Consider the following 18,285-nt stretch of genomic DNA (forward strand, 5'->3'; position numbering starts at 1 on the left):
TTTGCCGTGCGCCGCTCGAGTGCTTGGCTGCCGTCACGCCGTTTGCAGCCGCGCGGGCTGAGCCTCGCGGGCCGCCGTCCGAGCGGGCGGAAGCCGGGCAGCGGGGCGCCGGCGCTGCGCGCGCATGCGCCCGGCCCCCACCTCCCCTCCCCTCCTCCGCGCTGATGGCGGCGGCGATCATGGCGGCGGAGCAGGAAGCCGCGAAAGGCGGCGGCGGCAGGAACCGCGGCGGCGTGCAGCGCGTGGAGGGCAAGCTGCGCGCCAGCGTCGAGAAGGGCGATTACTACGAGGCGCACCAGATGTACCGGACGCTCTTCTTCAGGTAGGGCCGCGCCGGGCCCGCCGCGCCGCCCCTCCCCCGCCCGGCCTTCCAGAGCCTTCCCACGCACTCTGCCGCCCGCCGCGCCTACGGCCGCTCCCCATTGGCCGCCGCGCCTGTCAATCTCCGCGCCGCGCTCGCTGATTGGCGCGCTGAGGGGCGGGGTGGGGCGGGGGCGCGGCGCGGGGCCCGGCCGGGCCGGACAGCGGCGGCCCCGGGCTCGGCCCGGCCGCGTCACCTCGGCAGCGGCTCGGGGCGGCGGGGGAGCCGCTGCTCGCCGCCTTTGGACATCACCCCGAGCCGGCTCTGTCGGTGCCCCGCCGGGCCGGCACTGAGCAGTGACCGGTGACCCGCGGGGGGTGTTGCGTCACGCTGCCCAGAGGTCACGGGCAGAGCGCAGTTTGGGCCCCGCGGCCCCTGCGCCGTTCGGTGGCCCCACGTTCCGGGGTGGGCTCGGGGTGTCTCCCGGGCGGGGCTCGCCCTGTGTGCGGGGAGCTGAGCCCGCACAGCCGCGGGAATGGCAGGTGGCTGCGGGATGGCCAGAATCCCCTGCACGGAGGAGCTTTTCGGAATAAATTCCACCTGGTGTAGTACTTGGTGTACGTGACAGTGACTAAGTAGAGCAGGCCTGGCATTTATTCCGAAATGTTACTATTGCCTCTTTTGTCATAAGGAAATTGTTTTTATTGCAAAGCATTTTTATTCTTTTTTTCACGTCTGCTGCAGCTTGCAGGGGTCACCCTTTCCCTCGTTAGATTTTAACACACAGACCTTTGCTTGCAGGGTCACAGAAGGAGGTGTTTGTTCTAGGGCCTTCCTGAGTTGGTCCCAGCTTTGTTTCCTTGTGGTTCTGCTGGGGCAGGACAGGATGGAAGCTTGGCTTCACAGAATCAGTTAGGCTGGAAAAGAACTCTGAGATCATCAGGTCCAACTTTTGGCTTCCATCACCTGTCAGCTGGACAGTGGAGTTCCACATCTGGTTGTTTCTTGAACCCTTCTAGGCAATGTGACTCCACCACCTCCCTGGGCCCACTTCCAGTGCTTGGCCACCCCTTGTGTGAAGAAGTTTCTCCCAATGTCAGACATGAACCTCCTGCTAAAGCTGTTTCCTGACATCCTGGGAGAAGAGCACCTGGCTCCAACCTCCTTTCAGATGTTCTAGAGGGAAAAGTCCCCCTTTCTCATCCTGCTCATCTCCATTGCTCTCCTCTGGACACATTCCATCCTCTCAGTGTCTTTCTTCTAGTGAGAGGTCACAAACTGGACACTACCCTCCCTGTCCTGTGTCTTGTTAGGATGAGAACAGGCCTGTGAGTAAGCACAGAAAACCAGCAGTCATGGAATCATGTGGGGAGGAAAGTCCTTGGTGCATAATCCTCCTGGTGCACTTCAGCCAGCCTGCCCTGCCCTGCCCTGAGTACCAGCACCATCACTTTAAATCACTTTGTTCTTCCATAACCCCTCTGATGGGATCAGCAAGGCACCATCCCAGCCTTAAGACTTAAATTGTATTTGAGAATAAATCTAAATTTAAGACAAAGCCTGGCCTATTTTATAGTAGGGATTATGTGATGTGGTGTGAGAAGTCTTGGCTCAGGAGGTCACTTCTCCTCCAGTCTTCTGGATGTATTAACTCATACTCCCTGAATTAATTTGGGCTCAGTGGTCCCACCTTTTCCATTTTAAATACAAGTGAAAGGATGTATTCAGTTAAATGAAAAGGTGACACTTGCATGGCTGGGTAGTCTTGTCAATATTCTGTAAAATGTGATCAAAATCAGCATTTTTTCAGACACAGTAACACTTACTGGGGTGACCTGAGCTCTGGAACTATGACTGGATTAGCTAGTGCTTTTGAACACATGGGCTTGTAAAACATTTATCTCATCTGTCAGAGGGTAAACTTGAAATCCTGACTCAGTTTCATGCACTGAGATGTATTTTAGGGTGGAGGAGGGGAAGAAGTGGAGGAGGAAAGATTACCATAAGCCTGCCTCCTGCAGACTTATTATCCCTCCATGATCCACAGAGCAGGTGGAAAATTGCTGTTCCTGCCTAAGCCAGAGCTCCCTGGGACACACCTGAGCTGGCTGGGCTGAACTCTTCTGTCTTCATGATTTGGTAACTGAGTCACTCTTCAAAGTGGAATATTTACATCTATTACTGTTTCCCTGATACTTGTAGGTCATTTTTCCTGGTATAAATAATGTGTTCCAGGATTTCTCTTGTTTTAAATACTATTTAGAGCAATGTCATCATTACTTATTTTTATTAAACAACTTTTCTGATAGAAGTTCTTTAAAAAACCCCGGCTCTTTAAAATGTACTTTATATCATAAAATTGTTTTAGCATCTTTTATTATCTTCTGTAATAATTCTCAGATTAGGAGCTTCCATGTATCATTGTGAATCTACTGGAAGTAGAATTTGTGGAAGTGGATCCATGCTGAGTCCAACTCTAGGAGCAAACCTGGATGGGAGCCCAACTATAAAAACGTTGGAGCTGCAGATTCATTTGACTCACATTTACCATGGTGATTGCAAATCTGAGTTGTTGAGGATTATTCCAAAACACTCTTGTCGTGCCTCCCATTATTTCAGTTCTGTTTTGGATAAAAGACTTGGGGTTTCTCAGACTTGATGAGCAGGGTGGGGGGAGTGTCTGTGTGATGTTACAGCAGAGCCTGTCCCCAGAGGGGACACGTGTGACAGGAATCTGGGGCACAGCACCAGAGGGTTGGGATGCTCTGGTTGTCCCTTGGGTTGGTGTTACCCCCCCATGGCCACACTGTCCTGCTTCACCCCCAGAGCCACCAACCCCTCTGTCACCCCATGAGCACTCCTGGGCTTTGGAGCAGCCTGGGGGCCCTGGGGCTTCAGGAGCAGAGGGGTGACACAGGCACAGCCCAGCCAGGTGTGTCACAGGGGACAGACCAAACTGCAGGCCAGAGCTGGCTCTTACCTCTGCTGATATGAGCAAATCAGCTACTGAGAGCACAGACTTTTTGAGCAGCAGTTAAGAGAAATGGAATTTGGAAACTCTGCCACACCTAAGCTGCTTTTATGGGAAATGCAGTGTTTATAAGCTGGAGCTGTGACTCTCCAAGAGCTGGAGTTCCTGCCAGTGATGATGTGCAGGGGGCTGCAATCACAGCTCTGTGCTAAGAAATCCTGAGTAACCACTGGGAACAAATTCTTGAATTCCTTATTTCTTTGTTAACTCTTAAGTGAGAGAGAAAGGTGGAAGGTGTGTTTTAAAGTGTTGCATAGTGAATTTTGCTGGCTGTGCTTATCTTACTCTTGAGCCAAGAGGACTTGGACAGGCTGATGTCCCCTGGCAGAGTTGTAGTGCTCTGAGAGACTTAGACCAGTGGAAAGGTCAGCAAGCTCTCCAGCAGGTATTCCAAAAATTGTTTCATTGGGATGGCTTTGGTAGAGCATCAGTTGAAGTCTTGAGTTTTCTTGTTCCAGCCCCAAACATATTTGTAACTCTGTTTTCATCCTGTTATTCTTCGTTTTATTCCATCAGCAGAAAACTGATTGCAACTTGCAGTTCAAGCTACATCATTATTGAAACTGACCTGATTTCAAAATAAATCCCTTGTTGCCATATTTAAAATTTTAACAATCTTTTAATCCTTTAAATATAAGTAACTTTAACCATACATTACTAACTTAGTGGTAATTTTTATACTGGCTTTGGTATTTTTTTCAGGTATATGTCACAAGGAAAACATGCAGAAGCAAGAGAACTAATGTATTCAGGGGCTTTGCTGTTCTTCAGTCATAACCAGGTAAGTCACTGGTTTTGTGTGTGGGGCTTGGGGGCAGGGGGTTGTTACTCCCAAGATTTTGGGAGATGAATGGTGATTAATGTTTGGAGTAATGGCTTTGTAATCTTTTGTTTTATCTCTTTGTTGAGCCTTTCTCCACAAAGAAGGGTTATGCCAAGCTGGAACATGCAGCACTAGTGTTTGTGAGCATCCAGACAATGCCTGTGTTCTGCTTTCCTGGAGGCTTCTCTTTGATGCCATCAAATTACACTAATTTTTTAATCAGGAAGGCTGAGACTTGATACTGTGCCCTAGCTGTAGATGTTGATAAAAGCATTAAACCTGCTGCTGCCAAAATTCTAGTTGATGTTTCTTTTTATGCCCTGATACATTCATCACTGCCAGTATGTGTCTGTTTTGTAGCAAAACAGTGCTGCTGATCTGTCCATGCTGGTTTTGGAGTCTTTGGAGAAGTCGGATGCAAAAGTAGCAGAAGACCTTTTAGGTGAGGTGACCTCTGCTCCTGGTTTGGTGCCATTTAGTTGTGCTTTCCCTTCACAGTGACTTGTTAATAGTCCTGAAAGCTGCAATCCTTTTGGATGCCTTCCCAACATGACAAATGGTCACCTTCCCCAGAGGGATGGACTGGGGGAAACTTTGTTAGAGGATCATGGGTTCCTGATGACTTTGTGGGCATGCTTGGAACTACACTGCTGCCTGTCATAAGGATGGATCCTAGAGATGTATTAGAAGCAGCAGATCATCTTATTTTTCTTCATGCTAAATGTTTTTCAATCTTCTTGTTTCTAGAAAACTTGGCTAAATTGTTTAGTTTAATGGATCCAAATTCTCCTGAAAGAGTGGCTTTTGTATCCAGAGCACTAAAGTGGTCCAGTGGGGGATCAGGAAAACTTGGACATCCAAAACTACACCAGTTACTAGCTATTACCCTGTGGAAAGGTAAGAACAATCAACTGGGTTTTCTGTGTTTTCCTTAGAAGATGTTGAAAGCAAGGTGTTAGAAGAGACCTGCTTTAGGAATAATGTGAGGAAGCTGAGATGGAAATGACTGATTGAGTTCTGCTATTATCTGATTTTGCATTAGTATCTTCTTAATGTTACAGGAGAAAAAATGGGTTTGTAGCTGTGTATTAGTGTGAATTCCAAACCACAGCTGCTGTGAGGCTCTGTGTAAAAGGCAGGTTGATCCTTTAGACTTTGAGGTAGTTTGATTGTGTCATTAGGAGGAAAATTGCCGGGGAGCAAAGATGTTCTGTTGGCAAGTTTTTTTGTTTTTAAATCCTGGGTAAACATGACAAAGATTGAAGTACATCACCTGGCATCCAAAACAGTCTTTGGACTGCAATTAAGTACTTTCTGAGAAGTTGGCCAGCAGGGTTATTTCAAAATGAATGTTGTTGCCTTTGATTTATGAGCCATTTTATCACTTGTGATGGGATGCAAGAGAAACAAAATGCTCTAAATAATTATTTTACTTGTGGATGATAGCCAGTATTTACAGTCTTGTGTTCAAAACATAACAAAGGTGATTGAGAACAGTTGAATACATGCCATTTTTTCTGTGGTTTCTCGTGGATAACTGTGCAAGATGATTGTTTATTTTACATTTTTCAGTAGCTGCCAAGTGATGACAGTGGTTTCATGCAACAATCCTGACCCAATAATGGTCCATGCTGCTGCCTCTCTGTGTGCCATAGGCAATTCCCTAGCTGCTCTCCTGGGATTTATGCTAGTCTAATGGCTGCTGCCAGCCAGAAAGGGAGGATTTTTCTCACAGCATTCAAGTTAGAGGCTGCTACAATTAGGATAAGAAAGTTGCATTCTGAAATTAAAAGTCCCCATTTTGTAGCTGCCTGCTCACTGTTCTCTTTAAGAGCAAGATGCTTACATTTTTTTACTCTGTAGCTTTTTGAGTTTCATCACAAAAGGCTCAGATTTTTAAAACAAGGCTTTCAAATTCAAAAGATTAGCAGCTATCCAGTTTTGTCATTACAGTGATTTTGCACTATCGTTTGCTTCAGGTTCTAACATATCATTGCCATTTCTTACTCTGTCCTGTATAATTGCTGTTCTGTTCAGCATATGGGAGTGATTTTAGTTTTGGTAGCAAGAGTGGGCTAAGCTAAAAATAGGAAATGAAAGAAGGATGCTGAAGATGCTGTTTGACTTCTTGGTGCACATGGTCTAATACAGAATTTCTTGATTCCTGTCCTAAACACTGTGATAGCACACCAAGTGTCAGCATTCACTTAGCTAGAATGATGTGATCAAAGTTCAAGCCAGCAGTAGCTCTGATTGAGTAAACTGCATTTAATTGCACTGCAAATGTACTTAGGGTAAAATTGATTATTATCTCCCTTTATAAATTATCTGTAACTTACAGACTTTTTACCACCTGTCTTGTTTACATACCACACCCATAACTCTTGTTCTTTTACCAGCTAATAAAGTTCAAACCTAATAAATTTGTTTTTTCTGTTTAGATACACTGAACTGATTTCTTAAAAGCCTTTTCCTTTTTCTTTTTCTAGAGCAAAACTATAGTGAATCTCGATATCACTTCTTGCACTCAACAGATGGTGAGGGCTGTGCAAATATGCTGGTGGAATACTCCTCATCCCGTGGATACCGCAGTGAGGTGGACATGTTTGTAGCTCAGGCAGTACTACAGTAGGTGTTCAACTTCTTTTGGAGCATTTTGCTGAGATGATATTATGTGTGGGACCACATACTAGTCTAATTTAACCACACAGCCTTTGTAAAAGAAACTGTGAAACTAGCCAGAGCAACAACAGGAGAAAACTGTCTGAAAACCGATGTGTTAAATTTGTCAGACTGGGGAGAAAAAAAGTAAAATAATGTATTAAGGTCAAAACCTGAAATTATGTTAATTGCCTGAAGAATGAATGTAATCTGTTTAGCCCTGAAAGCACAATTCTTGGCTTTATTAACACCACTTTATGTCTAGTTAGGGCTTATCTCTGTGTTCTTACAAATACTGGATTCAAGCCTGCCCTGCATTTAGCACAGAACTTGCTCTCACTTGGGTCCTAAGATGCAACTTGTCCTGGTCAGCCTGGTTTGAGAGCAGCAGCTTGGTGGCTCTTGCCTTGACAGAGTTGCTGCTGGCTCTCATTTTAGGCATTTATTTTGTAGGAGGTGGGAATGCAAGCTATTGTGTGCTTGTGCAGAGCTCATGTAGAATGAAGGTTGACAAAGCCAATTTTACTGTGTTTAATCAGCTGATGGCTTTCTTCAGGCAGGGAAAGCAGCTCATGGAGGAGTCTGAGGAGGAGGTGGAGACAGGGCTGTGTGGCAGGGAGTCAGGGAGAGAGTAGGTGTTGGGGGAGAGGGAGGAGGTGAGAGCAAGTTTGTCTCTCTTTTGGCAGCAGTGAGCTGTCATGTCAGATTTGTCCTGCTTTCCATAGCTGGTTGCTATAGATTGCTGTGATTTTGAGCAATAGCAAATCCTTTATAGAAATCCAGTATGTTCAGGACTCAAACAATTTTATGGGAAGAAAATTCTGTGAAGAAGTTAAAAGATTATTTTTTCAGTGTTTATACAGCATTTCTACTGCATCCTTTACTGGCCTGTATATCAAATACTGTGTTAGATCCTCTTACATGGTAGTTTATTCTCTAATGAAAGTAATTGCAGTTCCTTGCTAGCAGTGAGGCAAAACTGCCCCAAGCCCTTGCACATGTGAGGGTGCAGAATTAGAGGCCAGCCTGCCATCAAAAATGAGATGGCTTGTGGCAGCCTTCCTAGTGCTTGCTGACAGCATTTGTCCCAGATAAAGGCCTGTTAGGCCAATGGGACTTGCAGAGATTGCCAGTTAAATTAACTGGACCTGAACAAGGATTTGATCTGTTTTGGGGGATTGATCTGTTGGGGACAAATGGCTTGGGAGCTCAAAGTGCAGCTTCATTATGAGACTTTTAGGCATGTGTGTCAAGCTATTAGTGGTCTGGATGGCACATTATATGGAGGTGGAATAGAATGACAGAGTCAACAAATACTGACAGATACATACTAAAAGCAGGTGTGTTTGGGGATGAATGGGTCTTTAATTCAGTTTTTAACTTACCTTAGTAAATTCTGGATCTGTAGATGCAGTATAATATTAATGTGAATTACAGGGTAGCCAGTCATTCCACATTTTGAAAATTTATGTTCTCTTTTAGTAACCATCCTGCACAATCTGCTTAGATCCTGGTTAATCTCATTCTATTAATATTTAATGTCTATTTTCCCTCCCAACCTGCCTGTTCCATAGTGTGTTCCAGTAGTGATTTTCCCCTTTCTCAGCTGATGGCCAAACCATCCCCAAAGATGTCCATCTCTACCAACTGTGTTTGGCCATCAGTTCAAGCCTGAGATGGCCTCTATGCACAAGTAGATTTTGGCTTCCCTTTTTCTGTGATGAAACAATTTCTCTCCCCTTTGTTTTTAACTTGCCCCATTCTCTTTCCTTTTTCAGATTTCTCTGCTTAAAAAATAAGACCAGCGCATCAGTTGTTTTTACGACATACACACAGAAACATCCTTCGATAGAGAAGGGCCCACCCTTTGTGCAACCACTGCTAAACTTCATCTGGTTTCTGTTGTTGGCAGTTGATGGGTACAGTCTGATTTCTGTCATGTCCTTCTTGGTTTCCTTTTCAGTTGTTAACTGTGATTACATTTTTGGTTGTTTCCTTTCTAGAGGAAAATTAACAGTATTTACAGTATTGTGTGAACAGTATCAACCTTCGCTGAAAAGAGACCCCATGTATAATGAGGTGAGTTACCCATAAACAAAATTTTTTCTCACTGAATTAGTGAAATAGATAAGAGCTGGTGATTTACCTTGTGCCCACAGTATTTCTACCTGTAAATGAAATAAATGACTTTTTTTTTTTCACCTTGTGTCCCTACAGTACCTAGATAGAATAGGACAGCTTTTCTTCGGAGTTCCGCCCAAGCAGACCTCGTCCTACGGGGGATTGCTAGGTAAGCTCTGCCTGCAGGTACCTCCAGGCTTTGATCAGTGACCTGGATAAAACACCTGTGCTGGAAACAGATAATCTCTTCTAAGGAATTTATCATTCTTTTCATAGCCTGTAGGAACAGCCCCTGCTGTAGAATACAAGGTGAATGGGTTGCATGTGAAAGTCGTTTGGGGGAGCTTGTAGACTTTTCATCACTGAGAAGAGAAGCACTAAAAAGACTCCTGTACTTAATTTCTGACATTATGGTATAGCTTCCTAATGTAAAGAAGCATCTTACTGGTGTTAAAGCTTAATTGCCTCAGAGTCCAGTGACTGGTTTTTTTCTTAAACTAAGTGTGGGGCTTTGGTAGAGATCTAATCAGTGCTGATGCAACGTGAATGTCTCCAAAGAGCAAGTTCTGAAATTAATACTGCCCTTCTGCAAGGATTGAAATGGAATAGAGAAATTCAGCCCTCATTTTCTGGCTCTTGAATAAAATGTGAATAAAATTAATGTTTTCCCTGAAAACTAAGCTTCTTTTTAAAGTGACTTGAAGCTTTACCTACAAACATCAACTCACTGATGCTCAAAGTTTGATGAAAAACATGAACATGGTTTTTTTACCATCCTTAATTTGCTTTTCAGAAATTCAGGCACCTTTAAATTGATGCCTCTGAATTTCAGACAATTTTTTTACAGCATGATGCTCTTTGAGAATTTCACTGCTGTGGAGGTGTTTTTCTCCTTTATTGGTTGGGGTTTTTTTCCCTCTAGGGATGCAACTGTAGCACATAAATATGTGACTTTGGGTTTTTCCAGTGTATTCTTAGAGAAGGAACAGTATCAGTGTACAGCTAAGCCTGTACAGCTTCCCAAATCAATATTCATAATGGAAACCAGTGTGGGATTGCTGTTGTCTTGGTGAGACTCTTCCACTTCAAAACTCTTGGGGTTTTTTTTTGTTACAGAAATCTGTACTGTAGCAGGATGGAAGATTAGTTTAAAGTTGCTGAGATGAGAATGGAAAACTAATGATTTTGACTGTCCTGTATTTTATTCTAGGAAATCTTTTAAACAGTCTGATGGGAACTGGGGAAGATGATGACACAGAAGATGGTCAGGAAGACAGCAGTCCTATCGAGCTCGACTGAATGTTGTTGTCATTGGGTGCCGTGTAAATCTGATGATTCGATGACTCCAAAGACACTTTTGGAATTTGAATCCTGCAGTTGTTTCTTGGCTCCTAAAAGGGCTCCTCTGGTCTTTTAGAAATGGTTGCTGAAATGTTTATACTGTCGGTCTATATTATTTATGTAAAAAAGAAAAAAAAAAAAAGAAAGAAACCAACACAAAGTAGCCAAACGAACCGATGGGAGCGGTTGTTAGTGGGTTTCCATCTGGCAGCTGGGCACTGGTTAAACATAGTCTACAGTTTCTGGTGCAGTATTCCTTTTTGCACAGTCTTTCAATAAAGCATAAACATGGGGCTTTGTCCTTCACGGCCTACCCAGTGCTGTCTCTGTTCTGACAAAGCCTCTCTGCCCTCTTCCAAGGAAGATCTCCAAAGGCAGGGGGAGCAATTGAATAACTGATTTGTGAGGCTGGTGCCAAAAGTACTGCGAGACAGCCAACAGAATAATTTGAGATGCACATCCAAGAGACCTTGATACAAGAACTTGCTTCCACTGCCATGAGTGACATGCACACCCTTCATACTGCCTGCCCCTCTCCCCAAGGCCAGGCTCTGGCTGAGCCCGTGCGTGTGTTTAGCTGATACTTCCTGAAAAGCACAAGGTTGAATAGCTCTTGAGTAAAAGCCCAGCAGTGGAACACAGGTAATTGGCTTCCAGGTGGATCTCTCTTGCCTAGGTATAAAAATTTGGCATCTAAAATACCTCCTGTGGCTTGTGGCTCTACTCTGGAAGAGATTTTTGCCAGTGTAAGTTGCCAGCTGTAGGTGCATTGCTGCGAGTGGAGCCGTTTGCCATGGGCACAGGATGTGTTTGAACTGGGCTGGATGGCAAGAAAAGGGATACTGCAGAGCTTCTGGTTCTTTATGATATATTTATTTTTCTTGGGTGATTGATTCATTTAACACTTTCTGTTAAAAAAAAAAAAAAAAGAATAAATCAATAAATAATGGAGTAACTTCACCCCCAGCAGTAGGCATAGCCATTCTCCATCTCCTCTGTAATGCAGCACAGTCTGGTACAGGGAACAGGTCAAAGGGTGGGGAAACGCTTTATTTTTTCATGATGAAAATAAAAAGGCTTAGATTAATAAACAGCAATCATGCATGGGGGAGGGATTAATACAAATTTATTGACTGTATGAAACAAAAAAAAAAAAAAAGGCATTGACAGGAAGACTTTGTGTTAATTGTGAAGTCTCAAATAAACACTTTATACCAGGATGTGCGATACTGCTGCTTTCTAAGAGTTTCTCAGGCAGAGCTTTACATTCCTTGCTATTTTTTTCACTCTGCATTTGACTGTGGGTCATCCAGCCCTCAGTGCTGCAGCTTCACCTCTGTGCAGTAAAAGGTGTAATTCTCTTGGGGGTATTTGAATATCTGGAGCAGATGGGATCTGCTGTGCAGAGGTTAAGGGAAGAGCTCCCTCTCTGGGATGATGCTGTAGATATTTAATAAATGATCTGGGATGGCAGTAGAGGTTTAAACCACATCATTTCATTGCTTCTGGCTGCCAGGAATGTGCCTCTCAGGCAGTGTAAGGTACCCACAGATATGCAGCACATCCCCTCCTGTGTCCTGACCAGTGTGAGGCTGTTTGCCTCAGCTCTGTCTGCAGCCTCCAGCAGCCCCCACTGTGAGCCCTGCATGTGCCCTGACCCCAAAGCCCAGCCCTGACAGGAGGGCAGCCACAGGTGGGTTTAAAAATGTATATTCAATAATTACAACAGTATATACAGAACATATGTGTGTGTATAAAATATACCAAAGGATTTAAAATACATGTATATACACACACATATAAACAGCCTTTTGTATAGATAATAATTATATACTTGTATGACATATCATTTGTAATATTCTTAATGATACAGGTACATAAAACACTTTTTACAGCTACCTATAAACACAAACAAGGAGCTCAGTCTGTCCTCTCCCTGCTTCTGCTGTTCCTGAATTGGTAAGTAAGTGTGAGTGACAGTGTGTGGGTACATACACTTATAAATACTTTAAATATAAGTTAAATATATAATTATAGTTATGCATACACATGTACATGCAGATATATGTATGTTTATATGCAATGTAGTCACCTTAAATTTATAAATATGTTTATATGTATATAAAGCATGCATGTGTGTATATAATATATAATTACATATTAGAAAATGAAGTATAAAAGTCTCTATACATATACAGGTGTTCGAAATACATTTAGCTTATATATTTGTAAATTGAATATGTCTGAGTGCTACATCTCTACATGAATGTGTAGACCTCATACATACACACACTTGTTCTATATTCCACTCTATCCACTTTGCAGTTTATAGTTGTCTGTGAATAGCCAACAACCCCTTCATAAAGCTTATTTCTCTATTCCCAACAACCAGCTATCCTTTGTGTAAGTGTGCACACATAACTATCATAGAGAAAATACACAGAATATGCACTACAACACACACATGTACACAAATAATGTATCAAATAATACCCACTGTGTGCCAGGCTGGGGCAGATGGTTTTGAGGGTTTCCCACACCCCCAGGGCTCTGCCAGCACCTCCTGCTGTTTAACCCCACCTCCCTCCCCTGCCCCAGCACCACACGGCCACGGCTCTGACATAATAATAATTTATTGGTTCCAATGACATTTAGTACCACAGTTGTCTTACCAGTGACAGAACGAATGCACACAGCCGATGAGATGCTCTCAGATACACAACCAACCTAAGAAATGTGCTGGGCAGGTCCGTGGCTGGGGCTGGGCCTTCAGGCCATGCCAGAAATGTCATTTTTGGGTGAAAATCCAGCACCTGGTGTGCAGCTCCCAGCCTGCCTGCCCTGACTGCAGGAATTACAGTGCTCAACACCGCGCTGAAACGTCACTTCAAGCAGCTTTTGCTTTTTTTTTTTTTTTTTGCTTTTTTTTTTTTTTTTTTTTTTGGTAGGAAAAGAAAAATCAACCAAAAAAATTGAATCATTGGGGGAAAAAGTCAACCACCAAGTCTGGAGAAGGGATGTGCCTGCTGGGAGTGAGGCTTTGATGGTGCCTGTCAGCAAAACTGCAAACAAAGCTCAACCCCCAGCTCCATACTGGGCTCCCCAAATGGGGCAGAGCCCCCAGACCATGGAACAGAGAGCCAAACACAGGCCTGGCCCCCAAAGCTCTGCTCCCCCAGCATCACCTCACAGGTTGGTGTCTCCCTTGCAGCCCCCTCCTTGCCCTTCATTAACCTAACGAGGCTGATGATGCCCATCTCCTCAATTTCTAAATCCTGTGTGACCCTCTCCAGGTACAGCATCCCCACCAGTCCCCAGGGAGATCATTTACTTATCATTTACCCCAGCACCATGGCAGGCTCAGCTGTTCTGCACAGCACATTCTGTGTTTCCAGGCTGTTTCCCATCCCACAGGGATATCAGCCCTTGGGGACCTGCAGCCCCTCTGGAAAGGGCTGGCAGCCATCTGGAAGTGCAGGGACACTCAGCTCCAGCACCCAGGGACCTGAGCACAGGGAAAAGTCCCATCTGCCCCTGGGATGTGCCACCAACAGTCTCTGCCATCCTGGTGAAGCTGGGTGGGACACCCCTTCCAGCAGCTGTGGGGTGATGGGGTGGCAGGACCATCTGTCCCATCCCACAGAGCAGCCACAGAGCTGAATTTCAAGTTGGATCAGGATCTTCTCTGACGTTCCACTGCTGCCCTTCCAACATGATCAAGTGAATGATGAGGGGAAAGGGAAGTATTATTATTGTTATTAATATTACTGTTATTATGAATTATTTTTAACATTTCAAATAAAACCACGTTGTGTTGTAAACAGAAGCTCACTCCTCAGGTCTGCCCAGCCAGTCCCAGCTAAGGTTTATGTTTGAAATGGGCTTCCACTGAAAGGAAAAAAAACAGAGAAAATAAAGTTAAAGCAGGACAAGCACTGGCAGATGGTGACAAGCCTACCCTGACAGTGATCCTTGCTGATGCTTCTTGGCTTCAATCACCCCTATAAGCACGAGTGATCCTTACAGCAGCACAGACATCACACCAGAGGCAATGAAGAGGGAAGGATCCCACCCTCCTCCTCCTCCTCCTCCTCCTCCTCCTCCTCCCAGCATGAGCCCCTCTCTCCAACAGCCCTGCTTCCCCCTGGGCAGCGAGGAGCTGCCTCACACACAACAGGAGTGATTCCCTGCATCCCTTCCAGCCACCCCAGCCTGGCCAGCACACACACCTGCATATTCCTGAGGCAGCATGGGCCTGCTGATCACTTTCTGGAAGGTGTTGATCCACTCCAGCTGGTCGTCCTCTGTCTCGCAGGCAAAGAGGAATTTGCGGTCGGGGGTGACGATGGTGATCCCGTGCTGCCAGTGGTTCCCCTGCGTGGATGGTGGGAGCCCTTCCAGTACCTTGTAGCTGTTTTCCTTGCTCCCAATAAAAACCTCCCCTCTAGCAAAGGCATCCTAGGATGAGAGAGCAGCAGAGCAGTCAGGCAGGGCTGAGTTGAAAAGGGGGCTCTGCAGCCAGGGCAGCTCGTCCTGCAGCAGGCACAAGCCCATCAGCACCAGGCACTCCCACAGCCCTGCTTCTCACCCAGGGGCACCCACAGCACAGCACCCACACCAGGGAGCCAAGACCCAGATGCAGAATATCTGATGGACAGGGCTTTTAGAGGGGTTTTTGTGTCTATGCACAGGGTTACTGCACACTGGACACCAGGCAGAGCAGTGACAGCCTTGTGCCCTCTTGGCTCTCCCACCAGCCAGCACTTCACTGCAGATCATTACTGTAATTATTACTGCTGTTACTCTCAGGAGTAGTAGTATTGCAGGTAATCCCCAACAGGCAGCCCAGGCACCTTCACCTTACCAGGGGATCTTTGAAATACATGAGCCGTCGGTCATCCATGGTGAACCATCGCTTCTTGAACCCCTCTGTTTGCTGAAGAGACAAAAAATGCAGCTCACACACTGGAACAGCACAGCTGCTCTCTGACCATGCATGGCCCAGGAGCCTCAAAGCACTTGGAGGAGCCTGGTGGGCTGGGGGAGTTGGGAACAGGAGACTTCTGAGCCATCACGAGCCACCACAGCCAGGGTCTGGGCCAGCTGCACCAGGAAGGGCATTGGGTTTGTGATGTAGATTTGGATTTGTTTAATGTTTGCTCCCAGGTGAGGAAAGTGCATTAAACATTCCCAGAGTTACAGCTTTGCCTCTCTGGCAAGGGTTGGCTTGTTCCACCAGCAATCCTTTCTGGGGAACATATAGAGCAAGACTGATGTTTGGAGGGACTGAAAAATGCTTCATATCCTACCTTTGGCCCTGTTTTCTCCATGTATCCTTCCTTCAGGTAGTTTCTAGAAAGCTTTGGCACCAGCTGGAGCAAGCAAGGAGGACAGAAAAGAGCAGTGTCAGATGGGGGGGACTGGGGGTCACTGGAAGGAAAAGCCACCCTGAGCTGGCCCCAGCCCTGAGCCCAGCCCATGGCTCTGCCTGAGAGCTGCAGTCCTGCTCCTCCTCAGAAGAGGAGGGTACAACCATGGAACACCTGGAGCAGCTCCCCAGCACAGCTAGCAGCCTCCAGGAGAATCCCCAAACTCCTCAGGGTGCAGGGCAGCCAGGGCAGAGCCACCCTGCATGGCTGCACCCCTCCCAGATAATTGGCAAAAAGCAGGAAATGCAATTAGATTTCAAAATCTACAGCTAAGGAGGTAGCAGGGGAGTAATCAACAAGCAGCACCACAGTGATGCTGCATCCCAAGAGCAGCACACAGCCCTGGCTGGCAGCAGGCAGAGCAGCCTCTGGAATTGCATTAACCCAGGGTAACACAATTAGCAGCTCCAGCACCCGGAAAACACAGGCATTATAAAGCCAGACCTGCAGAGAAGAGCTCAGGCAGGGCACTGACATCCTTCTGCCCTCACCTTTCCTGCCTCGCTGCCTTTGTTTTGGCTTTTGTTATTGCAGAACGCCCTTCGAGGCAGGCGTGGCAGGGCTGGAGCTCCCCCCACAGCCCCTGTGAGCCGGGACCAAGGCTGAGCTCAGCATCCCTCCACAACCATCTCAGCCCGGTAATTGCAGAACGCTCCGAAGGATGGAGCACTCCCCAAGCCTTACAGCTTGTTAACAGGATGCTAAAAATGAGCCAGAGTGGGGGAAAAAACCCCGCCCAGCCAATGCTGCAGGAACACTCACATCAGAGTCACTGGCTCCGGGGAATGCCACTTGTAAGTAATGGAAACGTGCTGCCCGGATGGCGTTGAACCAATCCACGATTTCCTAATAATGAGGAAGAAAAGCAGAGTGAGGAATGCAGCCTGCACACAAAAACACCTGATCCCGCTGTGTTCCATCACTCTGGCCCCAGTGACAGAGCACAATGCAGCAGCAATCCTAAAAAACACAGAATGCAGCAAAAAGGTGAAGGGTGTGGAATGTTCAGCTGCTTTTCCAAGCTGCCAGACATGTGCAGAGCTTCCAGTGAGCACCCTGCAGAGGGGAGGATTTAAACATCTCTGGACTGGCAAAACCAGCCCTCAAAGGGCATTTGAAATATTGAGCTGACCCTATCAGCTGGGCTGGGCTGGTGCAACCAGCATCCCACCCAAATTCCAGCATCATATTCAATGTTTTGCTAAAAGAGTAGCTAACCCTCTCTTTATCTTGTATCCCAGTCTGTCAGCTGTGTCTGTGAGTCCTTTAGGGGCAGCCACAGTGACACTGAAGTCCAAGAAGCTCTAGCACTTCTCCCTTTCCTTAGCAAAAATCTCTTCCCATTCTTTTCCTCCTACAAAATAATAATTTTAAAATTCTTTGATTTTAAACTCATTATTCATTTATCTCTGCTAAGACCCAACAGCTTGTGCTGCATGGCTCTGAAGGTTCTGCTTAGAAATGTCACATTAATTTTAAGTGTTCCACACAGGGAGCACTCAAACACTGCCTTGTGTTCTGAGACTGTGGGAAAGGAGATTAAAGCTGCCCTGCCTGGGATGCTGAGCTGTCCTGCAGCATGTGAAGCTTCACACATCAGATCTGGACATGTTCAATGAGCCAAACTTCATCCAAAATAAACATTGTCAACCCTTTCAGGTGAGGTCGCTGTAGTGCAGGAAAGAGCATATCAAAGGAGAAGTTGGCCTTCTCTAAGATTTAAAGTTTTTTATGCTTTAGAAATTATCTGGGAAAGGAGAAAAAGCTCATATGAAATTCTGAAATCTCAGTTTTAAGGAGTTAAATTGCGGGGTATCTCAAAAATGGTCTGATGTGGTAAATAACCATTCCCAAAAATTAAAAAAACTTTGTTTTAGTTTGTTAAGCTACTCAAAGTTGAAAAAAAGCCCAAAACATAATAGGATACAGCCAAGCAATGCTTTGGAAAACTCTGACCTATTTGTCTGAGGTTTTACTCACATACCACTTGCTTTTCTACCCTAAGCAGCTAAGGACACCCCAGATAGCAGCACAAAGAGGATCAGCAAGAAGAGTTCACTCCTGAAGTTAATGATGACCAAACCAGGCTGGAGCTAATGAACAATAAGCTGTAATATTAAAATTTTAATATCTTATCCAGCTACCAATTGGGTACTAATATACTTATTTATTTATTTACCTGTGGGTCTTCTCTGTGCTCATGATGTGAGGTAGGGTTTCATCCTGCAGAAAAGCAGAAGCTGAAACCCTCACTGACTTCCAGCAGTAAATTGCTTTCTGGAATATTGATAATCCATTGACACAAATGAGGTTTGAGCAAATTCTCCCCTGTTAGGGTGCTGAGGCCCTGGCCCAGGGAAGCTGTGGCTGCCCCATCCCTGGCAGTGCCCAAGGCTGGACAGGGCTTGGAGAAACTGGGATAGTGGAAGGTGTCCCTGTCCATGTCAGGGTGAAGTGAGATGATCTTTAAGGTCCTTTCCAACCCAAACCATTCTGTGATTCTATGAAATGTGAGAAGGAGCCTAAATGAGACTCCTCCACTCCAGATCAGGGAGAGGCAGCACCTCTGGGGTGCAGG

General features: G+C 45.7%; 2 protein-coding genes across 3 annotated transcripts in view; one reads left to right on the forward strand and one right to left on the reverse strand.

Moving 5' to 3' along the window:
• Positions 1 to 94: 94 nt before the first annotated feature.
• GET4 (guided entry of tail-anchored proteins factor 4) lies at positions 95 to 11,498 on the forward strand. Its single transcript, XM_079320251.1, has 9 exons — positions 95 to 322; positions 4,035 to 4,113; positions 4,516 to 4,597; positions 4,903 to 5,052; positions 6,645 to 6,783; positions 8,595 to 8,735; positions 8,820 to 8,895; positions 9,034 to 9,106; positions 10,148 to 11,498. The coding sequence occupies exons 1-9, from the start codon at positions 165 to 167 to the stop codon at positions 10,234 to 10,236; spliced, it is 987 nt and encodes a 328-aa protein (XP_079176377.1). The 5' UTR covers positions 95 to 164; the 3' UTR covers positions 10,237 to 11,498.
• Positions 11,499 to 12,895: 1,397 nt separating this feature from the next.
• The window catches only part of ADAP1 (ArfGAP with dual PH domains 1), a 45,917-nt gene continuing 40,527 nt past the window's right edge, over positions 12,896 to 18,285 (reverse strand). For both annotated transcript variants that reach the window (XM_079321177.1, XM_079321178.1), the window contains exons 7-11: positions 16,470 to 16,553; positions 15,588 to 15,650; positions 15,143 to 15,214; positions 14,508 to 14,736; positions 12,896 to 14,166 (exon numbers count right to left, since the gene is read on the reverse strand). In XM_079321177.1, the coding sequence (XP_079177303.1) occupies positions 14,138 to 14,166; positions 14,508 to 14,736; positions 15,143 to 15,214; positions 15,588 to 15,650; positions 16,470 to 16,553 (477 nt within the window). In that variant the 3' untranslated portion in view covers positions 12,896 to 14,137. The remainder of the gene's footprint in view (positions 14,167 to 14,507; positions 14,737 to 15,142; positions 15,215 to 15,587; positions 15,651 to 16,469; positions 16,554 to 18,285) is intronic.

This window comes from Erithacus rubecula (assembly GCF_903797595.1).
Source record: "Erithacus rubecula genome assembly, chromosome: 17".
Classification (NCBI taxonomy): Eukaryota; Metazoa; Chordata; class Aves; order Passeriformes; family Muscicapidae; genus Erithacus; species Erithacus rubecula.

What these genes read in the sequence shown, in the direction of transcription:
- GET4 (XM_079320251.1), top strand. Translation starts at nt 165, where the DNA reads ATGGCGGCGGCGATCATGGCGGCGGAGCAGGAAGCCGCGAAAGGCGGC. An exon ending in TGTTCTTCAGTCATAACCAG is followed by an intron (nt 4,114 to 4,515) that starts GTAAGTCACTGG and finishes TCTGTTTTGTAG; the next exon opens with CAAAACAGTGCTGCTGATCT. An exon ending in GTAGCTCAGGCAGTACTACA is followed by an intron (nt 6,784 to 8,594) that starts GTAGGTGTTCAA and finishes TTCCTTTTTCAG; the next exon opens with ATTTCTCTGCTTAAAAAATA.